The 23864-nt window shown below is 35.6% G+C and overlaps 1 protein-coding gene across 1 annotated transcript in view; it reads left to right on the plus strand.

Moving 5' to 3' along the window:
• LOC140168274 (alsin-like) overlaps positions 1-23864 on the plus strand; it is a 145415-nt gene that overhangs the window by 62727 nt on the left and 58824 nt on the right. Inside the window, 1 exon segment of the mRNA XM_072191629.1 lies at positions 13869-13997. Coding sequence (XP_072047730.1) covers positions 13869-13997 — 129 coding nt within the window.

The following is a 23864-nucleotide window of genomic DNA, read 5'->3' on the forward strand; positions in this document are numbered from 1 at the left end:
TAGGGATGGTGTTCCCTATGTTGCTTCCTTCGAAGCATTCAGCATTGTGGTCTAAACAAACACAGTTATTATTCATAGGTTTTGCACATAGTTTCTCTGTCACACATTGTACTGTGAAGTTATTAACAGCATCAGTAGTAGTCCACTTCCACTCTGCAAGAATCGGCACCAGCAGGGCACCAAGGGTCTTCATCAGTAGAAATATTCCAATACTGCTGAACAGAATCACACATTTATCCACTGGCGTTGTTTTAGTATTTAGATTAGCCATTGCTTACATAGGGATATGCGCCGTAACTTTATGGCAACAAGACTCTGTAGATACAAGTCAGTCTAGTAAATGCTATTTGGATACTGACGTTTGCAATGTACTGTAGAGCTTTGTGTGCTTATCAAATAAACTATCAGCAAATAAAAGTGCAATTATAAATGCAATAAGTTATTGCCAATAACAAATTTATTTATTATGATAGGTATTATATAAATTTTTATTGAACCATTTGCACATGAGCCAACACCTGTATACTGTAAAATTAGACACTATTTTTCAAGGTATTTCATTTTGCAAAATTCATGAGCCAATTTTATATGACAATTTTAATACCCAAAAATATAAGTTTTGTATTTCCACAAGTTTGTAAATAACATTGAATATTTTGAATGTTGATGTATATTATGATTCATCCAGTCGTAGAATCAGAGGTGAATTATAAATAAAATACTGCAATAACTTACGAATTTTGCGAATTTTCATCCAATCTCATTGGACTTCATCTGGCAACTGCAAAGATGCTCCGGTATTGATCGTAATCAGAGACTGGTCACGTGTCAATCGGCAAGGAATATTGACAATCGATGAATCCCAGGCGTGCGACAGTTGGAATCTCAGGCCCCCTCGTTTGTTGAGGGATGGCTTCTCCACTCGTGCCCAAATCGCTTCTCGAACTCCCCGCTCAAACCACCTCTCCTCATGATCTAGAATGATAACATCCTCTGTATCAATTTGGTGTCCGGAAGTTTTGGCATGAGCGTATATAGCAGAATCCGGTTGCCAGTCAGTAGAACTAGGACGTCTATGTTGTCCAAGACGAGCTTTGAGGGATTGCTTTGTTTCTCCTACATACGCTTCTGTGCAGTCCGGATCCCCACACTTATAACCGTAGACAAGGTTGGACTGTTTGTCTCTGGGAGGCTTATCTAGTGCACGTTAAATGAGATTGGATGAAAATTCGCAAAATTCGTAAGTTATTCCAGTATTTTATTGAATATTTTGGTTTCCTGAAATTTAATAAAAATATATGAGCTCCTTCTAAAATGCTGGTCATTGACATTTCATTACATGAAGTAAAATTATATTATTTGATGTATAGTTATTTGAATTTCATCAGGTTACATGTCATGGTTGCATGCATATTGGTTGATAATTTAACTTCTGCTCAATAAATACATGCTCAATTAATTTCATAGTAAGGCAACGTTCCTAAATTAACTAACTAGCTATGTGCTTAATTAAATTCATTATTATGTTCTCAGAATCTTCCTTCCTATACTTTGTACAGAGTTGAAGAGTCCAATATAATCAACACTTGGACTCAAAACTTGAACTGTGTTGGATAGGCTCACCTTTTCCCCAAAAATTTTGTTTTCTACACTTTTTTGACCAAAACTCATTTTTGACATGCTCATTTTGGACCAAAATCATACTTTTGACCAAAAATCACTTTTTGACCAAAAATCACTTTTTGATCAAAAATCATATTTTTGACCAAAAATCAAATTTTTGACCCAAAATCACATTTTTGACCCAAAATTACATTTTTGACAAAAAATCACATTTTTTACCAAAAATCACATATTTTACCAAAAGTCATGTTTTGACAAGAAAAGATTCTGAAAACATAATAATGATAAAATTGGATGGTTTTTTCACCCAATACAAAATTTATTGGTCTCGCTATGAGTTTAAAAATATTGGACTCGACTTTGTCTCGTCCAATATTTTAAAACTCATAGCTCGACCAATAAATTTGTGTATTGGGTTCAAACCATCCAATTTTATATCATAGTCAGTTAGGCAACATCCCTAAATTAACAAGCATCTTCCATTGTTTTGTTCACAGTTTTAGAAATACCTGAAAACTATCACCTCAATGTTTATAATATAATCTATATAATAATACTGGTAGTCTGTGACTCTATGCCTCTGTTGACTCTGTGAGTCTGTCAGCCTATTTTTTTCGAAGACTAGGGGTCGCACGTTCCTCAAACTTGGTGGGTAGGTGCAACTTGGTCCTTGCCAGACCAAGTTTGTTAATTTGTTAGTGGATTACTACCCACGGGACCGCACCCTGGGCCCTTCTCTCTTACTCCCCATAGGTTGCCATGGCCATGAGTCTCTGTTATTATACCGTCTATTTTGTCAGGGACTAGGGGTCGCATGTTCCTCAAACTTGGTGGGTGGGTGCATCTTGACCCCAGACAGAACAAATTTGTATTGGTTGTATTAGTAAAAACTGTCGGATGGGCATAAGACTTGGTGGGTAGTCACCATCAGCCAGATCGTGCCCAGCCGAGAACCGCCAAATACGGGTAACCGCCTAGTAGTAATAATAATGGAAAAGTTACTATTATAAGAAACATTATGGAGGATTGGGAACGTTTTGGAAAATCAGTGAAATAAGTTGACATTTCAGGTTTTTTTGGTCACAAATGTTAAAGCTTGTCCCATAGAAGGCCAAAAGATTTGTTTCCAAAAAATCCATATTTGAGTACCAAACACTAACCCTAAATATGCTAACTATATCTATAACCTAAATCTTACCCATATTTAAGATCCCTTAAACCTTACCCTTTTGGAATAATGATCACTCATTACAAATGGCTTGTGAGTCATTTTCAAAGTGACTCATTTGAGCTACTTACAATATCTAAGGTGACTCATTGTGAATTGACATACACTCAGAAATAGTCATTTGAGTTTCTGTCACACAAGGTCACTTAATTTGAGTTGATTTATTGTTGGTTGCACGTAAAAAGATGATGTTTGGAAATAATTGATAACTGTTGGATGTTTTATGCTTGCTTCACTAGATTCATTCTCATCAGTTACATCAGGTGATTTTCTTAGACCACCTATATCTCTTACAAAAAATAGAAGTGGTGCCCACAGTAGCAATAATGGTCCAATAATTGTGCACATTGCCCTAAATCCAACTGTGTTATATAACAACACTGAAACTATTGGCGCAATAAAATTTGGCAGTTTAGCTTCAATGTTAGCAATACCTATAACATATCCATAGCTTTTTGAAATTCTGTTTCTGCTAAAGTTGATAGCATACCAGTAGCACCGTAACGTGTTACACCAGCTAGGTACATGTTAAATGCAAAGCAGGTAGCTGCTGTATAGGGTGACGGTAACATTGGTATTAGCATGAAAGGTACAGAACTTAACGCTAAATGTATTGCTGTGTACAGGCAGATGTGATTAGGATAGCGCTTGAAAAATTTGACGCTGATCAAACTTGCTGCTATGTCTGCCACACCACCAGTACCCCAGAACAGACCTGTGGTGTCGGCATTGCTGCCAAATCTCTGTTTCATCCATATTGATATAACAGGTTGCAGACATGCCATTGGGAAGTACGCAACTGTTAGAGTCAGGCTTACTATAAGAATTCTATGGCTAGTTATAACTTGGTAAAGTTTAATATTATTATGGTCATCTGGTGGTTCTGCTTCACTGAAAGGATCATCTGGTGGTTCAGCTTCAGGAAAAAGAAAATTGTTGTCATCTTGTTCTGCATCAAATAAAGGAATTCTTGCAGAGTCTGCATGATGGTAAAGAGTTTTGTCCTCATCTATCTCATCCGTCTTCTCATCTTCTCTATTTTCATCATAAGTTTCGACTTCGTTTATTTGATTTGTCAAGAGAATGGAAAATATGAGCAAAACTTCAACAGGAACAAAGCTTAAAAATGTTGCCATTTGTTTCAAATACATGAACAAAATTCCGCCGAGTGCCGGTCCGAAATATGCAAAAGAGTTACATGCCATAATAATGCCAAGAAGTGTCTTTCCTCTATTTGTGCTTGGTGGGTATATGGCATATATGCGACCAAATATAGCAGGTTTTGCACTACCACTTGCTAAATCTTGCAGAAATTTGCCTACAAAAATGGCAGTGAAACTGGACATAAATGCATACAGAAATGTCATGGTTGTGGAAGCAAAGAGTGCTATCAGCAGTGGTATTGTATAGCCATAAGTATCCCCATATGCCCCAGCTATTGGGGATATTACATCAGATAGAACGGGTGATACCAAAAATAGAATTATTACATGAAAGTTGATATGAAGCATCAGTTCAGTGGAATTCTGATATGTGGGATTTATACAAGTAGTATTTGCTGCATATTGCTCTCTATTCGGCACATGCATCTGGCTGATGATGTTTCCTTCAGTAGAAATAGGGGTGGTATGGTCTGTATCATATTTGTTGTCCGATACCACGCTTTCTTCAATGCATTCAGCATTGTGGTCTAAACAAACACAGTTATCATCCATCGGTTTTGCACATAGTTTCTCTGTCACACATTGTACTGTAGAGTTATGAACGGCATCAGTAGTCCAGTTCCACTCCGCAAGAATCGGTACCAGCATCGCACAGAGGACCTTCATCAGTAGTAATATTCCAACACTGCTGAACAGAATGACACATTTCTCCCATGGCGTTCTATTAGTCTTTAGATTAGCCATTGCTTGCATTTTTTAATGCACTGATATTTTATGATAAAAAGATCTTATTCAGCAACAAATCAGTATAGTAAGTAAATCCAGATAGTTCGACACTTCTGCATTCTATTTTCATACTGAAATTTGCACGGGTCACTGACAAGCGAAATAAACTATTAGCAAATCAACAATGCAATAGTAAATCTATATATTATGTTAGGTTCAATATACTGTGAAACACTTAAATTTTGTGAGGTATTTAATTTTGCGAGGACCTGAAATTCACGAAATTAAATCCCCCACGAAATATAAAATTTACATTGAAACTAACAGTAAATCTTCTTGATTCGCAAATTTGAAACCCTAAAAAAATCTGCCTATTTCTCAATTCGCGAAATAAAGTTCCTGCAAAATTTAAGTGTTTTACAGTAAGTCAAACTTTCACAATGGGTCATTGTACATTGTATGATAGATAGCATCTACGTGCAGTCACCCCATTTGTATGCAGTGAACCATCGCCTGTATTCTGTAAAAGTAGAATCTATTTTTTGAGGTATTTCATACTGCAAAATTCACAAGGTGCCCAGATTTGTGAATTTTAATACCCATAAATTCAAAGTTTTGCATTTTGACAAGTTTGGAAATAATGAATACTTGGATTCCTGATAGTATATAAGTTCCTTCAAATATGCTAAGCATTAACAATTTATTAAGTAAAGTAAATTTAAGACGTCTTTACTGTTTTTGATAGTAATTTTCATAAGGTCACATGTCATGGTTGCATGCACAAAGGCGAATTTATTACCTACCTCTATCAAATCCCTAATAGGGATGAGATTCTTCCTCTAATTAGAGGAATTCCACCTTGTTAAGTTTTTCTTCCCTATACTTAAGTTTAGAATATATGGTCAATTCCAGCCAAAGCGGGACAAAATTCTCTCTGGGGGCCATTTTAAAAATGTTATCCTTTTCAATTCTAGACTTATCAAATGAGACGATCATATCTAGTGAATCATCAGGTGGAAGTGCCATCGGATTGAAAAAAAACTTTTCTTACTAGAGCAAATAAAGTGTTAATTAGCATATGCATGTTACCCACAATTCAAGCCTTTTTCACCTGTTGTACGCCATAAAATTTCACTTTCTTTAATATCTTTCAATATTTTATGTGTGACTTGTATACACTAGAAATCGGTGAAGACTTTGAACGTAAAATAGCATTTTATTACATATATCTACAAAGAAAAATGTTGGTTATTACAAATGTTAAGAAAGAACCAGGTGTACAGTTAAGATTGTGTCAATTCTTGAACTCTTTCCAAAGTGGCTGTCATTTAACATTACTGTATTATTTCGAAAGATTAGAATAAATGCTTCATAGAAATATAAAGTTAGAGTTTGTATCTCGTTGCAGGATGAGGATCTCGGATGGATTCGTGGGTAACAGCGTCTGAAAAATAGCAATTTTAATAAAAATAAAAATTACTTTTCCGTATGTCAATAATTCAGACTGCAATGGCACTAAAATGAATTTTAATCAAAATGCAAACTGCATGGAATATTTAGAATTGATCATTATGGCATTTTGGGTATAAAAATTGTGAGAATAATGCCAAATTCAAATAGACAGAGCAAACAGTTTTATATTATTATTTTAGTAAAATCATTCCATATTTTCATGCAGCAATATTCTATTAACTCGTGTTTGACAGTTCCTATGAACTAAAACACTATCAATACATTGTTATACATTGTTAACTATAATTTAAGTAGGGATTCGTGGGTAACCAAAATGTTAGTGGGTAACACATATTTGAAGGTATGTATTGGTAAGCGGCAAAATAGAAAATATTACAGGTGGTTGGAAACCATCATGCGGTTATTCCTCCATTGTGTTTCAATGATTCCCGTTTCTCTAACCAATTGCATTTACCCAAAAAATGGTAATTTAGGATAATCAATCAAAACTTCATGATACAGCTTCAGTATACCTTCAAGAGGACGCTATTAAACAGGACTGTTTTGGAACCTATTTCGCATGTTTTCAAAATGTTAAGATGCATAAGAAACATATAATTTACGAGTAAATCCTTGGATTAATGGGTAACGCCGAATTAAGTGGATAAAGCTATAAGTACTATAGTACCGTTTGGGGTTTATGTTTCTTAGGTGCATAAACTGTAAGTACTGTAAAAATTATAGCATACCCATGGCTTGAATATGTGCTGATTTAAACTTAAAATAAACAATCTCCTTGTTTTCAAGGTTATCATCTATTCGGGATTCGTGGGGTATCAAAAGTTTAAACCGTCAGAGATTCTTTTTAAAAGCGGTGAACGTATTTTTACGATTTACAATTTTAAGCGCTTGTCAAACTAAATTCAGTGTCCAAAGTCATTAAATGTTAATTTAAGTTATGGCAATTATATTTGCTGGACTCGTGGGTAACAGTTGATACGTGGGTAACGTAAAATTTGATTTTATGGAATTTTATGGGTAAAATGTATTTGCATAAAATAATCACTTGGGCCTCAGAATTATAGAACGAATCTTCGTTTCATGATATAGTCATTTATGGCATATTCACTTAACTTTTTTCAGAACGATCATTTTATTTTTGATACGTGGGTAACAAAATTATTAGCCAATGGCCTCTAGAGTCCACAAACTTTGGTGGAATTCAATCGTTTTACATATGATGAGAGATCATGCAAACGTCTTTCTAACGGTAATAATTTCATTTTGATTGAAGGACATTCAATGACATATATGGTGCTTTATCTTTGAATTAAGTGGGTAACGCCAATTCATTTAAGCCATCATAACTTGTCCCCTGGTATGACTTGCTAGTAAAGGCCTATATGCTCAAAGAGAGCACATTGGATGTGACATGATATGCTCCATCAATAACGTGATTTCCTTTATTAATGACATTTTAAAGTGGAAAGTTAACATAGAGAGAATTTTGTCCGCTTTAGCTGGAATTGACCATATAATTTTCCTCCTTTTGGTGCTTTCCTCAATTTTGATTGAACCTCCATCTCATATGTCTGTCCTAAATAAGGAACCTTCATTTTTTTTTCACATAAAGAATAACTGTAAACTGCTTTTCCAAAACTTTCCCAATCCACCACCACAATTTTTCTGAAGTGGTCAAATGAAAGAAGTTGATAATTCTTCATTTGTCACAAATGTTACAATCGTACCTAAGAATAGTTGAACTTTCTTTCCAAAATCCATATTTGAGTTCCTAACACTAACCCCAATAAACATAATGCTAGCTCTAACCTTAACCCTAATCCTAATCTTAATCCCCTAACTTAAACTTCATTTGGACTGATTCTTGTGACAAACTGCTTGCGAGTCATTTACAAATGACAAAATGACTCATTTGAGTTACTCACATTTTCCAAAAGTGACTCATTGTAAATCGACCTTAAACGACTTTTACACAAGGTCACTCAATTTGAGTTGATTTATTGTTGGTTGTACATAAAAAGACGATGTTTGGAAAGGTTTGAAAACTGGAAGCTTTATGCTTGCTTCACTAGATTCATTCTCATTAGGTGATTTTCTTAGACCTGTATCTCTTACAAAAAATAGAAATGGTGCCCACAGTAGGAATAATGGTCCTATAATTGCGCACATTGTTTGAAATCCAACTGTGTTATATAACAACGAGACTTTGGATCCAATATTACCGATACCTAGAACATGTCCATAGCATTTTTGAAATTCAGTTTCTGCTAAAGTTGAGAGTATGCTTGTAGCACCGTAACGCGTTGCACCAGCTAGGTAAATGTTACATGCAAAGCAGGTAGCTGCTGTATAGAGTGATGGTAACATAGGTAGTAACATGAAAGTTAAAGAACATAACGCTAAATGTATTGCTGTGTACAGGCATATGTGACTAGGATAGCGCTTGAAAAACTTGACGCTGATAAAACTTGTTGCTATATTCGCCACACCACCAGTACCCCAGAACAGACCTGTGGTGTCGGCATTGCTGCCAAATCTCTGTTTCATCCATATTGATAAAACAGGTTGCAGACATGCATTTGGGAAGTACACAAACATTAAAGTCAGGCTTACTATAAGAATTCTATGGTTAGTTATTACTTGGTAAAGCTTGGTTCCATTGTGATCATCTGGTGGTTCTGCTTCAGGAAAAGGAAACTGGTTATTATGTGGTTCTGCATCAAGCAGAGGAATTCTTGCAGAGTCTGCATGATGGTAAAGAAATTTGTCTTCATCTATCTCGTCCATCTTCTTATCTTCGCTATTTTCATCAGAACTTGCGACTTTTTTGACTTGACTTGTCAAGAGAATAGAAAATATGAGTAAAACTTCCACAGGAACAAAACTTAAAAATGCAGCCATTTGTTTCAAATATATGAACAAAATTCCGCAGAGTGCCGGTCCGAAATATGCAAAAGAGTTACATGCCATAAGGATGCCAAGAAGGGTCTTTCCTCTGTTTGTGCTTGGTGGGTATAAGGCATATATGCGACCATATATAGCAGGTCTTGCACTAGCACTTGCAAATTCTTGGAGTAGTTTACCAATAAAAATGGCAGTAAAACTGGACATAAATGCATACAAAAATGTCATGGTTGTGGAAGCAGTGAGTGCTATCAGCAGTGGCATTGTGAAGCCATAAGTATCCCCATATGCCCCAGCCAATGGGGAGATTACGACAGATACAACTGGTGGTACCAAAAATAGAATTACCACATGAAAGTTGATATGAAGCATCAGTTCAGGAGTATTCAAATGTGTTTGATTGAAACAAGTAGTATTTGTTGCCTGTTGCTCTCTATTAAACACATCCCTCTGGCTGATGATGTTTCCTTTAGCGGAAATAGGGGTGGTATGGTGCGCATCGTATTTAATGTCTGATACAACGCTTTCTTCAATGCATTCAGCATTGTGGTCTAAACAAACACAGTTATCATTCATAGGCTTTACACATAGTTTCTCTGTCATACATTGTACTGTGAAGTTATTAACGGCATCAGTAGTCCAGTTCCACTCTGCAAGAATCGGTACCAGTAGCGCACCGAGGACCTTCATCAGTAGTAATATTCCAACACTGCTGAACAGAATCACACGTTTCTCCCATGCTGGTGTGTTAGTCTTTAGATTAGCCATTGCTTACATTGGGTAATGCACTGATACTTTATGATAAAATGTCCTTTGACAGTAAAGATGAGAGTAATTAATTGGACCACGCTGCACTCTAGTTGGATATATACTGATGTTTGTGAGGGATGAAACTCCTTGTAGAGTGTGTGTACGTGCTTAGCGAAACGAGCAAATCAGCAATGCACTTTTAACCTATGTATGTCATGTGAAATTGTCCTATATCCAGTTAACCGTCATATATTTAGTGTTAAAGTAAAGCTCTATTTTTCTAGATATTTTAATTTTGCAAAATTCATGAGGTGCACATATTTGGTAATTTTAATACCCATAAACTCCAAAGTTTTGCATTTCGACAAGTTTGGAAGTATAATTGAACATTTGAAGTCCTGAAATTAAGTTTACACCAAAATGCTGGTCATTGACAATAATTCATGAAATATTTATACACAAATTTAAGTAGTCTTTACAGTTCTATATGACTTTAACTTTCATAAATTCTTGTTGCATGGTTCATGCACATACATATACGCTTAACATTCAGAGAAATCTAAGGGTTTTTTATACTTAAGGTTGGTCTTAACCCTGGAAAGTTTTGGGCCTCATTACTGCTTTAATAATTGTTGGCCTAACGTATACATATTTAGAATGCCAAAGACTTGATGGATCCATCTGCGAGGTCACATTTTGACAAAAGTGCCCAGTTTTGGAGAAAATCAAACAACCCTGATTTTTTGACCCAAATTTGGTCAGGCAACAAACAAAAATTGTTAAGAAAATAAATGTTTATATTAATTTTTTTTAAATAGATATAAATATTTAGGACCTGTTTTATTTTTTTTTAAATTGGAATGTTGATCAACTTTGAGAAATTTTCACCAAAAGTTGATGAAAAATGCTCAATTTTGCAAAAAAATCCTGATTTTTACCTACATTTCAACCATTTTTTGTGAAGTTGATCAAAATAAAAAATAAAAAAGGAAAAAAAGATGGTCCTAGATATTTATATCTAGTTCATTAGTGACTATGGTTGTGACTATGGTTGTTTTTAGTATTTTCTCCACAGCTCAGCATTTTTGGCCCAAATTTGACTTCACAGATGGATTTGTGAATTCTTTGCCATTCTAATTATGTATACTTTTATATAGGCATACTTTAGACCAACAATTTAGCAGTTATGAGGCCCAAAAGTTTTCATAATTCCAGGGTTAAGGGCTGGGGTATGAACGTTTGGACAGTATTTCTTGTGGGACATTAGAGCACATCAGACATATCGAATTGCATTCTGAATCGAAGAATGTCATTCTGATATCAAATAATTTTGATTTTTGAAATTCGCAATTTAATACACATTTTATGGCAAATCATTAAAAATTGATATTTTTGATATTTAACAGTACTTGAAGTAAACGTTTATAAATCTGATGATTTATACTTAAAGTGTATGTAGGTGGGATGAAAAGCCGACGATCAATTGAAAATTTTGACCTTTTCAGTATTGAAGATATGGATTTTTTTCCCAAAACACCAAAAAAAATTAGGTCTTTTGGGAAAAAAATCCATATCTTCAATATGAAAGGTCAAAATTTTCAATTGACCGTCGGCTTTTCCTCCCTGCTACATACACTTTAAGAATATGTCATTAGATTTATATAATTTACTTCGAGGACTGTTATGTATCAAAAATTTGAAAAATATCAAATTTTTATAATTTGTATTATATTGTGATTTTCAAAAATGAAAATTATTTGATATCAGAAAGACATGCTTCGTATTCAGAATGCAATTCGATAGGTCTGAGGTGCTCTCATGTCCCACAAAAAATACTGTCGAAACGCAATAAAAGCTCTTTTTAGATCCCTTAAGACCAACCTTAAATGAGCATGATTAAGTTCATATAGTGCAATGTATGGTAGGTGACCTGCATATTATTTAAGGTAGCTGTGCACTTTCAGACATGCACACCTACTCACCCAGGTATTGTGTGTCTGTGATACTTGTGTGACTTTTCTTGTGTCTTTTTGACACAACGTCTGATGGACACCTTGTGTGTCTTTTTTTCCATCTTGTGTGTCTTTTTTTGCTGGTGTGCCTTTTTCAATACCATTCAAAAATGACATCTATACCCCCGCTACCCCCTTAAAAGGCTCTGATTTTGTGCCTAGACACACAAGAAAAACAAGACACACAAGCATGTTTTGTACGCAAAAAAAGAAGAAACACATTAGTATAGCCTCGCGAGAACATGTAGTGAAAGTGCCATGACTTCTTTTTTTTAAGTCATGAAGAAGTAAAATTATTCAGGCAAGAGTATACATTTTTAAAGGCAATACATCATAAAGATTTTGTTGTAAAAACATTTATGGAGAGAATTCACCAAAAAGTGATTTGTTGGCAATTTTTGTTGGTACATCAAATTCTTAACAAAAAAAAAAGCTTTCTTTTTTCTTAATCTTGAGAGTCCATTCCAGGCACTTTTTTTTTTGATGTTGGATTTATTTCTGAGATATTGACCATATAAGGCAGAATTTTTTGAGATGTTTTCCGATCTCAGATCACGATCACTTCTGATATCCACAAGTTGCAAAAAAATCATTTGTTGACATTGGTACTCATTGCCCAGAATTAGAATTTCAACTTGTTGTGGAAGGACAATTATTATAACATTATCTTCTACCAAAGTGAAAAGTTATAAATTTACATTAAGAATTCATTTTCCTTGCACATAGAATTCAAAAAATTTCTCACAGCTCGAAATTAAAGTGTTGAATGCAGCTCTTATGTTCGGGAGGGGGGATGGGGCACTTCAATATGAAATGGATATGTGACCTGTCACATCGAAACACGGCAGTTGTCGGAAACCCACATTTAAAGATAATAAAATGTGACCCGAAAAATAAAGAAAATAATAAGGAATTTGAATCCTATTTGTCACATAAAATCACCATTCAACATACGACATCAATGGAAGAGGCGTCATTTTAAAGCTTACAAGCTGTCCTTTAGTCTGGTAAAGAAACCTACAAGTTCATTTTTGACGACAACTGCCGTGTTTCGATGTGATGGGTCACATATAGGTGTAGGGTTGGCACTTTTGCAGTAAGGGGCATTCGGTGAGAGTAAAATATCAAAAATATAGGGTCATTGGGTGAGAGCATGTTTTTTGGCATTCGGTGAGAGCAAAATGTACAACATATGGGGTCATTGGTAGAGAGACGGACCATTTGGATCTAAATTAGGGGGGAGTTGGGTGAGAATATGATCTTTTTAAAATGTGGTCTTTGGGTGAGAGCCAAAAGAAGCCACAAAAATTGAATTTTGAGTTCTAAATTTATGGCTTCAATTGGCTTGTTATTTCCAAAGAAGTAACAAAATCAGTGATAGATGACTTGTTGCTGTTTAAATGGAAATATATTCTTTGGGTGACAGATCGAAAGGAAAAATTTAGGGTCTTTGGGTGACAGAGCATGTCATCATAAGAAAATATGGGGTCTTTGGGTGACAGCGATGCTGAAAAAGGGGGTCTTATTTACAGCAGGTACAATTTTCATTGTGTCATGAACATTTTCCCATTTTCATACCACAGAAGGTGTGCATGTTACCTATGGGGGTTGACGATAAGTAAGGGGTGCGTTTGTCACTGGAAACTAAGAATTATAAGAGTGTTGCCTCAATGTTCATCTTACGCATACCCCCTCCCCTTTCCCCACCAAACAATGTTGGGAGAAGATAGTAAGATGAAGATGAGCATATTGGGCATGCCAACATTGTCATGTCCCGGTAGAAAGGGGGACCATTTCCAATAAGGCCTTTAAAATGTTCGAACAATTATTTCTAAGATTGTAGGTCCGAACGCTGTACCGGCATCAGCTGATCAATTAAAGTACACTTAAAGGGCACAGGCATGGAATATTCCAATCTATGTGACATTAATCTATGGTTATATTGTTTACATCATAATAATCTTCTTTACATTTGGAACCACTTTGCAGGAATCCATCAAGCAACCTGACCGTCGTCTGCTACGTGACAGTCGTACCAAGCCTCTTAATGTGACTGGAGCGGGGAGACTAACAACACACTGGTTCCTGCTGTTTAATGACATCTTTGTCCATGCACAGGTGAGTTCAAGAATTTGGGTGGTTTTCATGACATTGAATCTTGAATTTTTTATATTTACATGTTCACTTCTATGGCAGTTTTTTCTTCTTTAGAATGTTAGCCACCCCCTATCTGGTGCACATGCAATAATAATAATTATTATTTATATCAGGCTTTTGAGCGATACAATAAAACTGTATATTGTACAATATTTGCAAAATACCCGGATGCAATACAATTTTTCTTGAATATTGTACACGTATCGCGTACGCGTCGCGCGTTACCATGGTGACGGCACCAACACGCGTCATGATACAACAGCACAACAATACACCACAGACATCGTAACTGCTCACAGGAGATTTCGTACTGTATAAACAAGTAAAATCACAAACTTAATTCGCGGCAATTCTGGATGAGGATAACCTGAGGAAATATAATCGACATCTACAAATAAACCTATATATAATTATTCGAAAATGTCTTTGGAGAGTAAAGAGCAGAAAACAAGAAGGTCAAAAGGTAAGCTTACATTACAATACACATTGGTTAAACCCGGTGGCTAGGTAAGCTTAAATTTTCATTTTACCGCATAGCAAAAGCCTGATATAAATAATAATAATAATATTGAATGGCTTATTTTCGTGTGATACAAGAATATATTGCACTCGATAGAAAAATATATTCTTGTATCACACTCAAAGCCATTCAATATTATATAATTATTCCAAAACTTCTTCAGTCCACCACACCCATGTTACTCAATGTCATTAAACCCTGAAGCTAGAGCTTCTAAGAATATGCGATTTTGGAGACCAAAAAAACGCACCATTTTCCAAAAACGTAAAAATCTGTGATTTCCAAAAACGCAAAGAGCAAAGTACTGTAATCATTTGTGGTTGATTTAAAATCATAAGTTGGGGTCTCCCTCTCTGGTGCCACCACTGTGTGAGTAAACTGAGACACCTTGCACTTCAGTGAAAATAATCATCTGTAGGATCCATAACTTGCAAGTTCCCTTAATGCTTTTTGAGGTAAATAAAAAAAAATTATGAAAAGAAAAATGTAAAAAGGTATGTGGCCCTATTTGCTTTACACATCTGGATCAATTTATAGCATCACACATCATTGCGTTCAGGCACAATGGTTCATTATGTAAATAAGGCTATTTTAAAAGTTGTACCCGAGTCCATAGGAGTCAACTTTCCTTAACAAAATGATCATATGAGTAGGCATGGTCTACTGTATTGCCAGATCGTTGACTCCTATGGACTCAGATGCAACTTTTAAAATGGCCTTTTTTACATAATGAACCATTATGACTGAACGCAATGATGTGTGATGCTATAAATTGTCCAGGTGTGTATAACAATCAAGGCTGCACACACATTTTACATCGTACAATATTTCTTCAATTTATTTCAAAAAGCTTTATATACATGTCCACAACTTATAAGTTCCCCCCTAATACTTTTTAAAATAAGTCAACAAATATTTTACGAAATATACAAATGTAAAAAGATATGTATAGCTCTATTTGTTTTACCCCTGTGAACCAATTTATAGCGTCACACATCATTGCGTTCAGTCACAATGGTTAATTGTGTAAGAGAAGAGGTTGTTTTAAAAGTTGCACCTTAGTCCATAGCAGTCAGGTTTTCTTTAACAAATACATGCATAGGCCTGGCCTACTGTATTGTTTGAGATCTGACTCCTAGGGACTCAGATGCCACTTTTAACACTGTTTAAACAATCTCTTTTTTTATATAATGAATCATTGTGACTGAACGCAATGACCTATGACGCTATAATTTGGTCCATCTGTGTAAAACAAATAAGGCTACTTATATCTTTTTTACACGATGGCATTTCGTCAAATATTTATCGATTTATTAGCAAGAGTATTTAGGGGGGAACTTATAAGTTGTGGACCCTATAGCAATGTCAAAAGCCTATTAGGGAATGCTATGATCTAATTATCATGTCACATAATGACCCGATCAAGAAAAATGGGCTATTCATGTTGAATTCCATACACCCCTATGAAATACATAACCTTAATATCCCACACAGGGGGTGAAGATTTGAAATGGAGTCACCCATTCAGATAACCCTATTTGAAATGCACACTCCCTGTGTGGAAGATTGATGTCATGTCTTCCATTGGGGTGTATGGATTTTAACGATGAGGAAAATGTTGTGAAAAGTCAATTTATTCAGATATTTGCATGAGATATTGACTGCTCAGTGCCAGAAGTGGGTAAGTGCAATAGCTGCCATATGTAGCTGCCATGTGTGTAAATTGCCAAATGTTCACAGGGCAGCTATTGCACTTATCTACTTCTGGCACTGATGAGCACTCGATATGTACAAATAGGCATTTATATATTGTTGGGTAATTTGGGGTTACCATGAGAAAGTAAATAGGTTTTGCACAATAAAAGAGAGACACATGGTTCCTCGATTTGAAAAACAGGTTTCTCTTCAAAAGAATACAGGTTTTTTGGTGAAAAGTTTTTTTTGGTGACAAACCATTTTTTTTATTGTGCAAAGAGCTTGCCAAATAGATCTTTTTTCTCTTCTGTGTGTCATGTGTGTGTTGATTTTTTTTCATCTCTGGGTTTACTGCAGATTTTAATTAAAGCATGCAGTGTTTAGTGCTTTAGAATAAAATATTTACTTCTTGCGAAAACTTATCCAAAGTGAGAAATAAGTAGAGCATAGTGTTGAAGATGATATTTCCCTTTTTCATTCGGCTATTCTATTTAAAATCCACATTCCCTTCCTGTGGAAGATTCTGGAAATAGGGGGCGTATGAATTTCAAATGCAATGAACACATAATTAGGCAGCTGTGTTTGAACTTCATACACCCTCTGAGAAAGATTCAACTTGAATCTTCCGCAGAGGGAAGGTGACTTTCAAATAGAGTTGGTTAATGTGCTAATTCCATTTTGAAATTCATACTCCCGCTGTCCCAGATATTTCCAAAATCTTCCATACGGGTAGTGTGGATTTCATATGAAATAGCCCAAAAGATGTGTTGGGAGGTAGGTATGGGAGATCAAAAACGTAAATTTGAACAATAAATTTGGTACGATTGTGAAGATTATCATTCATCCAGGTAATAACAACTATGAACTTGAGATTATAATCTGATCTACTGGACTTACGTTTTGATGAGTGGCAATATTTCACATCCTGTCTCGGATGCATCATCCGATGCATGGAGGAGCCATGCGATGGAGGAGCCTTCACTCAACAAGGGAGGCGGCCTACGACACAACTTGGCAGGGGCCTATTGTTCAGCGACCAAGAAGATCTCTCACAGGTTCGGCTCATCTTGACCTGTGACACAACATCCGCATCACAGGTCAACAAACTTTTCCCGCGATAACATCAGTGGGCCTGATGATGCATCCGAGATAGGATGTGAAATATTGCCACTCATCAAAATGTAAGTCCAGTAGATCAGATTATAATCTCAAGTTCATAATAAATTTGGTAATTTAATACATTTTACTATTAATACTTATTGGAATTTTTTAAAGAAAAAAATGCTTCCCTTGTTCTCAGGACCACTAGTGTGTGAGAAACATGAATAAAGCTAGCAAAATTATTATATCTATTAGCATATTGTAAGTACGTGAACTGTTTTACAAAGGGAATAATTTTAGAACTTTTGAAGAAAAAAAATTAAAAAAAATTTACATCTTTTTCAGAGTATGAACATGTAGAAATATATCAAGTAATTGCTCTACCTTCTCCGGAAAAATAAGAAGTCCTATATACCTCAATGATAATGAACCCTAGGTGGTACAATAGAAAGTTAGAGTTTACCTATCATGCAATAGATTTATTACAGTTGCAGGCAGAGATAAACTCAAATGCTGCATCCGATGTCACCTGTCCATCACAATAGAAATGTGTTCTATGATTGGCTGCCTTGCCAATTGACCTAACACTTATATTGGATCTTGGATGCAAGGCATCCTTTAGTACTGAAACTTGCCACGCCCCTCATGAATGACGTCAGATGCAAACATTTTGTGCCTTGATCTCTACTTGGGATTATAGTGATGGATAGTACTAGTTGGAAAAGGTATATGAGAAATTGCCATATTATATCTTCAACATATGCAATGAATTATTTTCTGTGTATGTATAAAACAGAAGCAACAACACAGACTCCTTGACAAGGTAACATTTTAAATTGTTATGACACAAGGACGTTAGACTTGGAGAGCTTGGATACTGTATAGCACTGTATGAAATAGTTGCCATATTGGACTATCACACATGGGAACTTAAATAGTGTATCTCTGGCATTGGCAAAGGCCTTTATGCATTGCCTAGTGCACAGTATGGGCACAACATATTTTATGCAGATTGCAAACAAGCACACACTTAAAAATTTTGCTAGATGCATGGTGAAATATGCTATTCCAGTTGAAATCTTTACACCCCCATGGGAGACATGACCTTAATCTTTTACACAGGGAGTGTGAATTTCAAATAGGGTTACCAGAAATGGGTGGTGACTTCATTTGAAATCTACACCCCCTATGGAAGACATGACCTTAATGTCACACACAGGGGGTGCAGATTTCAAATGGAGTCACCCATTCAGCTAGTCCTTTTTGGTGTATGGATTTCAACTGGAATAGCCCAATAATCCAGAGGTACTGTATTTCCCATTCATGAGTAGCACATAGACATGTCACAGTCTGAGCTCTCCCAGTGTAACCTCCTTGTTAATACCACACATGATGATGACTACCAAAAGACAAACCTTATTATCTGCAGCCACATCTTATAGTTGCTGCAGACAATAATGTCATTGTGTGAGTCATCAAACACACATTGCTCTGCTTGCAAATTTTGACTTTTGTAAAATGCAGGTGAGTTACACATCACTCTCCTAAGGATATTTGGGAGAGCTGTCAGGGGAGTGATTTAACAGCATTGTGTATTACTGTACCGATGCAAATTAAAAGTCCCACCTTTGAGTAAAGAACCACTCACAAAAATTGTACAAAAGATTTCAAGTGTCCCTGAACCAAGAGCTAAATGCTAAGATCATTCACGGTTGACTTACAAAAAAAAGTTAACATTTTGTGTCTTTAATATGCAAAGTTATAATTTGTATGATAGTCTATTAATGATTTCAAAATGCATTGGATTTATATCCATTTGGAAATTTACTATGATGTGAATAAAATTATAATTTTATATATTGACACAAAATGATATTTTTTTAAAGTAAAAAATGAATGATCTTAGCATTATTCAGCGCTAGGTCCAGGGACACTCCAAATCCAAAGAATTTTTAATTTTTTTTAATTTATTCAAATTTAGTCCTCAATTTGAGTAATTTTCACCTAAAATTATATGGGACTATACTCAAGTCAGTACGGCAAACTTGCAAGCTGCCGGTGAGGTGAACTAAACATCACTCTCCCAAGGAGGTTTATGAGAGTTTTTAGGAGAGCAATCACTCCTCTGAGTAAGTTAGAAGAGCAATTACTATTGCATGCTACAAAAGTCAAAGTCTGTGCTTGTGTTGTTCAGAGCAAAACATCATAATCCATGACAAGTTCAGGTTCAAATATGTCATTACTGCCTTGTGTTTAGGCCTATTTTTGATCAATATTGGGCAATTCCACTTGAATTCCTTATACCCCCTATAGAATGACCTTAATCTTCCACACAGGGAATGTTAATTTCAAATGGGATTACCTGAATGGGTGACTCTATGAAATCTACACTCCCTAGATTAAAGTGATTACAAAAGCATCTTAATTAATACGTTAACTAACAATCTAAAGACACAAGGCAGTCATTTGATATATTAAGTTATGCATCTGAACTCTTGTCACACTAGAACAACAACTATCACATCAGTGTGAAGGCATATCATACTAGGCAATCGCAAGGAGCGTAGCATATTTTTATCTTCCATCGCTTTTCAGAAAAGGCAAGTTAATTGCTACATCGCTAGCCACGACTGGACACTGGTAGCGATTGTAAAATTCCTACCTACGTTTGATTTCTTGCAATTGCGACTGCTTGTATGTTATGCCCTTTAGTTTTAAAATCACATCATTCATCGCATAAGAGCAAATTTCAAATTTCACTTTTGTTTTGAGCAAACATAAATTTGCTAATAAATCATATGCAAAGCCAAAGATGAAATGAAAGCAATATAATAAAAACTTGGTATTCAACATGAAGGAAGGTGGGGTAAAAGTACCTATATATTCTCACACATGAGAAGTTATAAATTGGAAACCATGGTTAACCCACGAGCGTGAGCAGTCAATGCTGGGATAGCCATTAACACTTACAGAATGAGTTATTTGCAGTCATCAGTGGTGTGATTCTTCAAGATTTTTCCTGATTTCTGGATATTTTGTTGCCACAATTTACGCAATTGTATTGATTTTCTTTCCATTTGGGGGTATTTTAGCCCAATTTTGCGCTGTTTTTCAGAATTTTCTACTGCTTTCAGGATATAGCTTTGAATCACACTCCTGAGTGATACAGTGAGGTATTCTGCAGGAGCATAGCCAGCCTTTTAGTGTTTGTTTGTTTATTTTATTTCTTCTTTTGCCTGGGTTACTCAGTCAGTGGATGTTTTAAGGTATCCTCTGTTCTTCTATGAGGCCCAGTGTGGGGGTAGGAAAGCCAACTGTTCATCCCCATTCGTCAATTTATATGGATATACCCAATAGTATAGTTTAAGGCTTGTGTACATGTAGGCTTCATTGCATTTGAAAACATTTAGTGTGAGTGATGTGAATTACACTTCATCATAATTGATTTATCCATTACATTAGCAATAAACAGATGTTGTTGAATTATCATCATTGCAATCGGTTATTTTTTGCAATCGGTTATGTTTTGCAATCATCTTGAAAATATCACTTTAGAAGAGACGGTAAAATTAATTTACTGTAAATTTTTGTGTCCGGAATTTTGGGTGAAACAGCAATTGGCAAATAAAAGTTATTTGGGGGCGAATGTGTTCATTGGGCTATTCCATTTAAAATCCACACTACCCCTGTGGAAGATTTTGGAAATATCTTCCACCAGGGGAGTATGAATTTCAAATGGAATGAACACTTCAAGCTGTCCCCTTTGAATTTCATACACCCTCTGAGAAAGATTCAACCCGAATCTTCCACTGAGGGAGGATGAGTTTCAAATGGAGCTGCATAATGTGCTCATTCCATTTGAAATTCATAATCCTCCTGTGGAAGATGTTTCCAAAATTCAAATGGGATAGCCCAATGGTGTTGTGTAGGGCTTATGTTATGTCATAGATGGTTGGTCGCCCAGCTGGTCCCTGTCCAGGTGGGCAGAACCCATATCATTAATCCACTCTGCAGCCTACATGCATAAGCGATTAACTTGATAGGATGATAGAGCATGGTAACCTCATGTGCTGTATAGTTTTGTGTTAAATCATTTGCATATTTATGAATATTAATGAGCTTATTTGCATATTTCCATTAATCCACTAACTTAGAAGGGTGATCAAAAAAATTCAGGGTAGATGCCACAGAATATTTGATTCACCATTCATTGTTTTTGCTGTAATTCTGCAGAAGGTAAGAACAATTTATCAATCTTTAATTTCAAAAGCATTTTGCTTCAGCTTCTTAACCCCATGAGAACTACCTGCCGATTGGCCAAAAAGAAGTTTTCTTTATCAATTGGCCCAATCAGCAACATTGTTAGAATAATTTCACCACGCAAAAAAAATGGGGCAAAGCTCCATTCTGATTGGTGATTAAAGTGAAAATATCATGTAATTGACCAATCAGAGGCAATGTTAGATCGGCAGGTAGTGCTCAGGGGGGGTTAATTAATATCTTGGTGTGGATTCTGACTGCTTTGAGCAATTTGAAACTTGGAATGGGTTGATCTAGCTATTCTTCTGCTATTTACAATCTCTGGTAGAGAATAACGGCACTAGTTTACATTTTGAGAGCATGCACAGCGTAAACACGGATGTGGCATTCTGATTGGCTGATTTCATCGTCTGACAATCCTAACAACAAACCGATTATGCGTAAAAGTGTTGGTCAGCACAGAACACAAAGCTCCATATATATGTTGCTCATTATCAGGGTGATCTCGTCATTCAGAAAAAAAAAGATTACCGTACTTCTCTGGTAGCTTGTGTAGATGTATTCTAAACAAAATTACATCTTTATGACTATTCTAAAATCTTTTAAATAAATGTGAAAAACTATTTTCTGTTCATTTTTTGATTTGTTCATCAGTAATAATAGCTTATGAATGAATTGTCTTGATTGCTTGTGAAAAAATTAGTAAAATAGAGCTGCTAACACTTCTTGATCCTGCAGAAGACTTCCTCATTTGCTGACAATCTTCTGTCTTCTGCAAAACATATTAAATCTCCTGCATTTTCAACCATTTGACCAAATCTTCTGCATTTACCGCCATCTGGCTAAAAAATCAAAACAAAATCAATTATATGCCCACTGTCCTGTCCTTTTGCAAAAAAAAGGTTGAGTAGCCTTGGAAATGCATTCTTAAGGGTCTCAAAAAGCTAGCATCCAGGAGCTTTCGGGTTCGCTGATCCCACACAAGGGCCGATCCTAAGATTTTTTTACACTTCACAGAAATCTTCTACATTTACATATTCTAATGTTGGCAGCTCTGGTACAATATCAGAGTTTAATTTCCAATCAATAACATAACAATCCCATGGACGTATAGTTGTATATTACAATTATATTTTGAGACAGAGTTGAATGGTGAATGAAGGTGTTTGGTGATATTCTAGTGAACTGGAGATGACCTACATGGGTACCATTTTTCACTCTGATGCTGCACTGACATCAGTACACATTTCATTGTGTGCAGCCGTTAATGTTCCCACAAAGCGCTGGCATACACGCACACACACTTGGAGATGCCACATATATATGTGAACGAAAAAGCTGCCACAATGCACAATGCATTGAGATCACTGCCACATCAGGGTGAAAAATGGTATCGGTTACCAGATGCTTATAATTTAAAGTAGTACATATAAAGTATGAAATCATAATCCTATGTTGATGTGTAAGGTACGTTTCATTCAGACATTTGACGAAATTTAGTCACTCAAAACATTAGATCATCAAATACTCAAATACAGTAGCAAAGAAGTTCTAAAACATACTTAAGAAACACACAAATTTTTATTACATTTATATGTATATATTTATAATACAAAAATATGTGGAAAGACAGCAGTTGGAAAAAAAAGTTGTATAGGTGCAAGTTTTGATTTTTCACATGGTGTTAGTGGTAAAATAACACATACTATCATTACTAATATGTACTATTAATTTCAATGAAATTCATCTCCACTAACTACATATACTGGTACATAATTGAAATATTGCCAACATTTTAATGCGCCTTATTTCTTGCATTAATATTTAATATTACTTGATAATTATGTAAAGTTGTACCTATGTAATGGGGCACTACTAAAGTTTGTTCGGTTTATAGGTGGAAATTATTCGGCTTTTGTTACTGCGCGTGTCAATAAAGTCCCAACTCAAGTTCACGTAAATTCACATACGCGTACGCTAGTCACGCAATACGCAACGTAAGCACTGCATAACTAGCGTAAGCACTGCGCCCAACAGCGTGCACGCCATTCTGTTATGAGTCAAATTTTTTCCGCCATATATAAGCCGAACAAACTTTAGATACTGTGCATATGATATTTAATCAGATGCCCATTCAAAAAAAATGAAATCCATGTATGTGCCCTAAAACATCACACTTTACAATATTTCATTTTGGGTCAGAACTCTGCAAATGTTCCAGTACCGCTAAATAAGTCTAGCATTTATGGTCA

Source organism: Amphiura filiformis, chromosome 13 (assembly GCF_039555335.1).
Source record: "Amphiura filiformis chromosome 13, Afil_fr2py, whole genome shotgun sequence".
Lineage (NCBI taxonomy): Eukaryota > Metazoa > Echinodermata > Ophiuroidea > Amphilepidida > Amphiuridae > Amphiura > Amphiura filiformis.